Source organism: Sebastes fasciatus, chromosome 2 (genome assembly GCF_043250625.1).
Source record: "Sebastes fasciatus isolate fSebFas1 chromosome 2, fSebFas1.pri, whole genome shotgun sequence".
NCBI lineage: Eukaryota > Metazoa > Chordata > Actinopteri > Perciformes > Sebastidae > Sebastes > Sebastes fasciatus.
Genome location: NC_133796.1, coordinates 11,022,327 through 11,030,220, shown reverse-complemented (window position 1 = coordinate 11,030,220; position 7,894 = coordinate 11,022,327). Strand labels below are relative to the sequence as shown.

Here is a 7,894-nt window from a genome sequence, read left to right as displayed (position 1 = left end):
AACCCTGTTTTTACTACTGAAACAAACTTTCACAACTTGCATTGTGACAGTTCCTTGAACAGGATGTGCTGGGAACACATTGGTTAGAAGTGTGATGGCGGCTGCCACAGCAAGCTCACTTGAGAAATGTTATTGATCATATACAAATATCAGTATTTCCCAAAGCCAGAGTGACTCATAAATGACCCTGTGGAATAACCAAAGTGAAAAATCAAGGTTGTGTTTCTTGTTAGGGAACCTTCTGAACCTGTGACACAGAAACCTGTTTGTAAAAAAAGTGGAAATGAATGTGTCGCCTTACTGAAAGCCTGTTAGAGGATGTGAAAATGCTTCCGTGTGTCAATCACACGTTTGCATGCACCCCATCTGGTGGTTTCAGAGGCCCAACGACACTATGAAGAGGAAATTAAACAAACACACATGGAAATAAGATATAAAGTAAAACTTTATCATGACATACAAGTTTAAAGCCCTGAGAACCATATCTTTATATTACTAATATGAACAAAACTGAATGTGTGAAAACCACTTTGGAAAAGTGCTCCTCTTAAATACAATCAGCACAAACCAGTTTTTACAAGCATTCATGTGTTTTGTCCTATTTTTTTGTTTGCTTTAATCAAAGAGAAAACTATAATATCAGTAATATCATTATTACCATGTCCATAATAATAATAACAGTACAAAAATATGCACAAACCCCACAGTTGAATTAATATACGGAGCATTGTACAAGCCAAAAACAACAACAACATAAAATTGATAAATGAGGTATTCGATAACCACTTGCATATGCGCCTGTTTTTACACAGATCAGGTTAGTTCTTTTAAACAATTTAAAACTGAATTAACTCCAAAATCATCTGAGAGACAAAAGGTTCTGCAGACTTCCAACTTCACAGCTTCCTGAGTGACGAGACCTCGCCTACAGTTACTGACGACACAAATTCAAAAAAATGCAAAACCAAAACCAACGTTGCATTCAGCGAAATGACCGCAGCTTCCGTCAGCACTCGTTGCAGGCTCACAGGCACACAACACATCATATATACTCATCCACACAGCAAATCAGGTGGCAAGAGCTTGGTGAGGTGACCAGGGAGGGGTTGCTGGCTTGAAGCCCAGAGATCAGAGAGGAGAAGTGAATGGGAAGTTCCCAGTGCACTAAATGGGAGCTCGATGGACCCCATTTAATTAAAGATTTCTACAAATGTCATCAAAACTCATATGTTTGAGCAATAACCTCCTCCTGTGATATAATAGACGTGGCAGTGGCGCCACCTGCTGTACCCCTCATGGTATTACAAGTGTATGTAGGTGGGATACTCCACATGGTAGAACTGCAACCACATACTGTATACTGAACCTGCTTGCTTGCTTGCGCGCACACACGCGCGCGCACGCACACACACACACAGGCAGTGAAGCTACACTATCAAACAGTCATTGCTTAGACTAAGCAGATGAAACAGAAAGCCTGGACTTTAGAAACAAGAAGATGTTTCAGTAACGCAGCCTAAAGGATTAAGCTCAACTGTTACTAAAAACAAGGTCCACCAGGACGAAAAAAGAAAAGAAAAAATACACACACAAATAAATAGCCAAACTCAGTTGTTACCAACAGCATGAATGACAACTGGGGCCTGTTTCACAAAAGCAGAATAAAGATATCCAGGATAAGAGAGAAAGCGAGGCTTGACCTAGTCTAGTCAGTTCATCCTGGATTAATTGGTTTCACTAAGGCCAAACCAGGCTGAGGTGGAGCGAAACTAGGTTGAGCCAGGTGTAAGTAATTCAGATAGATGCGCGTTCACTGTTTTCCTCACGAGGTCGATCACAGATTTACTGATGGTGAAATGGAGTAAGCTTGTTCTGCGTACTTTAAACCCAGTGAGAAACAGCTTTTAATGGAAGATTAGGAAGAAGTTAAGCATATAATATGTAGAAAAGGAGACACGGCTGTCGGCTGCTGTAATAAAACAGCGAGATAAAAACGTGGCAGACAATAGCTGAGCGACTCAACGCGTAAGAAGCCTAAAAATAGCTATAACATTACATTCACTCACCACTGCTGTTAACTGAAACCGTCATCATTAAACCATTCAAGGAGTTACTGTCACTTCACCTTAACAGTGAGCGGTGGAAGTTAATATAAACCGGGGGAAAAAAGGTCGGAAACTTGTGTTTGGTGGATTATTTCTCTGTTGTTACAATGCTAATTGGCATTGTATTTTACATCGTTGGAAAGCCTGTTTATTTACCTTCACAATGATGTCCAACTTGTAAGGATCATGCATTTATGGGATCAGCAGCACAGCTGATTATGTGGGTAGCGCCCATGAAAAATTTGCCAAAATGCTCTGCCAATGGTAAACAGTGTATTCTCATAAGGAAGCCTGCAATGACTGCCCTTCACCGTCAGGCCCGTTTGCGCTGGTGTCGACAACACAGACAATAGAACCTGAACATGTGGGGGAATGTCATGAGTCCAGGTTCTGTCTGCCATAGTTGGATGGCAGGGTCAAAGTATGGAGACGACGCGGAGAACGCTATGCTGATTGTTGCACCGATCGAGTAACAGCTTTTGGTGGTCGGCATCTCCCTCACTGGCAAAACAAGGCTTGTCATCATTGAAGGCCATCTCAATGCAGTGAGATATCGGGATGAGATTCTGCAGCCAGTGGCGACAACTCAAAACAAGAGTCAATACCAACAGGAGAATACACTGTTTACCATTGGCAGAGCATTTTGGCAAATTTTTCTTGGGCTTTTTTGTGGTTTTAAACTTCGACTCTTTTTAAATAAATCACTTTTTTCATTGATATTTGCACCTCTGCAAACTATATTTGCTTTTTTAAGTGTGTGCTGTATGCCTACAGACATCTCACAGTTTGACAATTCTTTAAAACACATAATAATTAGCACAGCAGGAATTGTGTATGGTGTGCCCTAGTACGACCATTATTTATATAGAAAGACAGAAAGAAGGCTGGATGTAGCCTATGTCAATGGAAATACTTATTTAGTCCATAATGGATAATAAAGCAGTGATGTGGTGCTCATGGAAAACATCATTTTTAACAGGACCCAGATACTGTACAGCCTGAGAGCAGCCTGGCATCGTAGTGAGTGTAGGACATCCACACCATGCAGAATTAAGAACTGATATGTGTTTTACAGAATTCACAAACTGTCAGATGTCTGTACAGCACACACTGAACAATACAAACTGAGGGTATTAGAAAGAGAAGTAAGTGATAATTTCAATTTACACTTTAAGTATACACAGTAACAGGATGTATTAATCATTGCTGCGTGTTTCTCCCCCAGCAGACCAGTGATCCAAGAAAAAAAAAAGGTCAAAGCATTGTGGTGTCCTCTCCCTGTTGTTTCATGAATATACCGTACACTATATAGTTACTGGTCCAGTGAACTTTATCAGCCATTTCTAATCAATAATGTATTCATCAAACCTCTAACAACAATATGAACAGCAGTCTTCATAAACACAATATAACCGTAATAACGATTATTGCATGAATGATTATAAAAATAAAAATTAATGATGATCACAATGTTAAAATAAAAGTATTTAACTGATTGATGGTATGTATTCAGTTAAGTACTTATTTTTTTATTAGCCTGCATTAAAATATGGTATTTTAATGCAGGCTAATAAAAAATAAGGCAAAATACATGCATAAGATCATAGACTGTAAAAACACACTGGTTTCTGATCGGAGTGGCTGCTGACTGAACAGATCAGACACCAGGATTAATCAAGCCTGGCTGTTAGCCTGGTCTGGAGCAGGCTAGCTGCACAGAATAAATATTCATGGTAATTTATATGCCACAGCGTCGGGCTCGCGCTTGCTCACTCTAAATATTTCTGAACAAGCATCGCTCAAAACAGTGAGGAGACACACGTCAGCTAAAACCACAATATCACTCTATATTTCAGCTGCTTGGCAGTAATGTTGGCTGACCAGACGAAGGTCTCTCCATGAACATGATCTAGATCTGATCCTAGTGTTGGCTTTTCCTGCCTCAGCCTCCTGCGCCTGCGGGGAGACACCGGCAACCGGAGCCTCTCCTCCGCTGCCTGCTTGCCTTCACTGACTCAGCGCGCGCGTTCTCGCTCCACCTCTGGACGTGAACGCGCGCTCACTCCACACTACAGAAGAGTTAGTAGCTCTGAGAATATCAAGTGAATGTACAGTGGACGTTTGTGCAGAAATAAATGCTGCAGCTCCTCCAGACCAACAGAGGTTTCCCGTGTCTTGTGAAGTGACGGGGCTCCGCAGAGAGAAACGTGAACCGTGACACCGACACCCGGTGTCTCCCTGCGGGCGCAGGAGGGAGGCGATAAAGTTTCTCTCTGTGGAGCTGCAGCATTTATTTCTGCACAAACGTCCACTGTACATTCACTAGATATTCTCAGAGCTAAACTAACTCTTCTGCAGTGTGGAGTGAATGCGAGCGCGCACATGTGAGCGCGCACATGCGAGCACGCACATGTGTCCCCACCCGGTACATTTATACGCTTCAAAAGTTACAAACAGTCCCTTTAACTCTGAACTTTACTGCTTCTCTTCTTCTCTCAATTCTCCTTTCAAAACATGTAGTACGAGATCATGTGATCTACAGCACCCTCTAGTGGGTAAACAGTAACTGAATACACAACATATTTCCCCCTTAGTTTAGAAAATCTGAATCAGAATCAGAAAGGTGTTTATTGCCAGGTGTAAGAGGTATACACTAGGAATTTTCTTTGGCTTTGTTGGTGCAAGACAAACAGTATAATAACAAAAGAATAGATAAAACGTTAGATAAAATAAGAATAAAAATGTACAATTTACAAAATAAGCTATAACAAAAATAAACATGATATAAATGGAAGGAAGCTTACCCGGTAAAATAAAGGTTAATGCACAGTTTCTTAAATCACTTAAGACCTTCCTGTAGAATAATGCAAACTTAAATGTCTTCCTTGTCCCACATAGCATAAACCCCACATTTTCCAATAATAGTATTATTGTAATTATAACAAACAGCATTACCGTCTAGGCCAACTTTACTAACAGCATGGAAACTTAATCCTAAATATAGCTTTAACTTAAGCTGAAGTAAAAAAATCAATTTCACAAGATATTGACACCTGTATCTTAATCAAAACAACATTCAACATTATAGTCCACTTTGTCATGTTCAGATATGGTACACAATTTTTTTTCAATGTTCAGCATTTTTTTAGTTTTTTTTTTTCAAAGTCATTGTCATTCCCTCTTCAACATTTCCCCCCAAAGGCCGTGAGAGAACGATTAATGTTCATAATCGTTAAGCCAGTCAGGCTTCTCTCGGACCGTTGCTGGTCTGTGCATGTCACCATCCGGCGGTTGTGCAGGCCCCGACTCAGGGACTGGAGCAGGGCGTGTAATGGTGTCTGTTGCAGTTTCTGGGACCAGGGAGAGGTGAATAGCGTTCCATGTACGTCCATCCTACAGCACATAAGCGTTTGAACCATCTTTCCGTATTACTTTGGCAGGTCCCTGGAACTTTGACACTCCTTTCTTAACATGCAAAGGTTTCTTTACTCTGACTAGGCTTCCCTCTTTGATCCTTGGCACTCGTGCACCTCTCCTCACATCTGTATAGGCTTTCAATGCGTTTTGTTTGGAGATGATACGATTGCGCAGCTGCTTCTCCGACAGTTGGGTGGATTTGCTTGCTGGGCCAATGTCCACCTTTGTGCGCATTTTCCTGTTGAACATGAGTTCATATGGTGACACTCCTGTAGTACTGTGTGGAGCTGCACGGTATGTGAGCAGGAAGTCCTGTGCTAAAAAAAAATACATTCAGTCTCCTTTAAATTCCCCTTTTCTCTTTATCTTTAATAACTTTGGAGTTGCAACAATAATTCCCTTCAGCTGGAATCACTACAATAAAGTCAGCTTACCTTAAATTCAAGTTCACAACAACCTCAGTGGGACCATCCTCTCACACACACAAGCCCACATTAAATAAAGAAAACCTTCCTCTCAGGCCTGATGAGACGCTGGAGAGCGTCGGCTTCCCTCACAGGAGAGTAATAACATTAAAGTATTGGTACCTTGGTAAAGAGTTCAACCTGAGTCCAATCTGCATCTGTTACCATGGTGACAGCAGAGGTCCAAAGATGACGTCGTCCGTCCCGCACATGGTCCAATGAACTCCATCACTGCGCGTTTTATATTTATATATATATTTATTTACGTTCTTTGGTGTTTCCCTCTCACCTCCTGCCATACCTGAGATCTTTCTTCTTCTTCTTCGTTGGAGTTTTATGGTGGTTGACTTTACAACAACTTTATGGTACATTACCGCCACCAGCTGGTCTGAAATATAGTTAAAATAGTTTTACTACTAAAGAAAATGAAATGAAAAATAAATGGATAAATAAATAAATAAATAAAAATAATTAAATTATTAAATAAATAACTAAGTTACCTGTGATCTTTTTCTTCTTTTTCGATTTTATGGTGGGTGTTAAGGGGCATTACCACCACAACGTTGGAGTGTGGACCAGAGTAACTATCCCCTAACAAATGTATACAGATAAATTAATTAATTAATTAATTAATAAGTACTAAAAAAACATATTTCAATGCTTTATTTTTTATTTTATTTTTTATTTTTTTGCTACTTAACTTACTATTTTCTTAATGGAGCTTCCAAGGAAAAAGTATTTCACCCGATTGTACTTGTATAACCGGTGTGACAATAAACATATTGAATCTTGAATCTTGTGATCTGCCCAGTTTCTTTAGTGGAATAGTAAAAGATGTCAAATACATTTATTTATTTATTTATTTATGTTTTAGACTCTTGTTCTCTACAGTGTAGCTCCACTGATTCTTCTACTTGACAGCATTCACATAATCCTGAGGGATGTTTATTTATTAAGTGCAATGTTTTCATTAAGTCTGATATGTCCTACCCTCAGCCTTGTTCAGATGTTCTCCTTTTTAGTGCTCCTTTTGCATATACCTGTGATCCAATCCACCTCAACCAAATGAATGACCTGTAAAATACTATTTCCTCTTACCAACCATGGACTCTTCAAAATAAAATAAAACTAGACCTAGAAATAGAACAAAATAAAACAATATTTATTACTATACATCTATATCTTATATTAATTATCAATAAACTTATTTGTTACATTGGACTGTACCTTTTCAATCTTTCATGAACTTTCTTTTAATCTTAATCTTTCAATGAAATAGCTGTTGAACTATAAGCTACTTATAACAATGCTGTTTTTTTTTTTAACAAAGTCAAATCATTTTTATTACAGAGTATTGTATGTTTTCATTTTGTTGTCAAGCCAGAATCTGAACCTGAACCCATAAATTACCCATATACAGTTTCCCTGCTAATTTCCTGTTATTCTGTGAATTTATTTCAACTTCTGAAAAAATAAAGCTCTTCGAAAAAAGGCTGTAATGAGCTAAAATTCAACTGCGGAAGGAAACAGATAATAATAATGTGTCACTTAATAATTATCATTCTAATGAGAAGATTAGTCAGAGGCAGGACTTATTATATGAACAGACCGACATCCAATGAGAGACGCACCTCTGTCCTACAGTAGCAGTTCAGAGAACAGACGCAACACGGACTTCTATGTCAGAAGGCATTTTACGCAGGATGGGGCTCTTATTTCTAACGGTGTATTTATCATTTTCATGCCTCAATAGTTTGACAGAGGCGAACTCAACGCTTTTACCGAGAATGACATTCACAGAGAAAGGTAGGACACGTTTTTCTTCAACTTTAACATGAACTATGATGTGTACATGTCGAGTATCCAAGAAAAAAAAAAGACAAGTAAAAATGTTTTAAAATGTGTTAA

General features: G+C 39.1%; 1 protein-coding gene across 1 annotated transcript in view; it reads left to right on the top strand.

Annotated features, from left to right (window-relative positions):
* Positions 1-7,509: 7,509 nt before the first annotated feature.
* LOC141783915 (semaphorin-7A-like) overlaps positions 7,510-7,894 on the top strand; it is a 45,743-nt gene continuing 45,358 nt past the window's right edge. Inside the window, exon 1 of the mRNA XM_074661514.1 lies at positions 7,510-7,792. Coding sequence (XP_074517615.1) covers positions 7,666-7,792 — 127 coding nt within the window. The 5' untranslated portion in view covers positions 7,510-7,665. The remainder of the gene's footprint in view (positions 7,793-7,894) is intronic.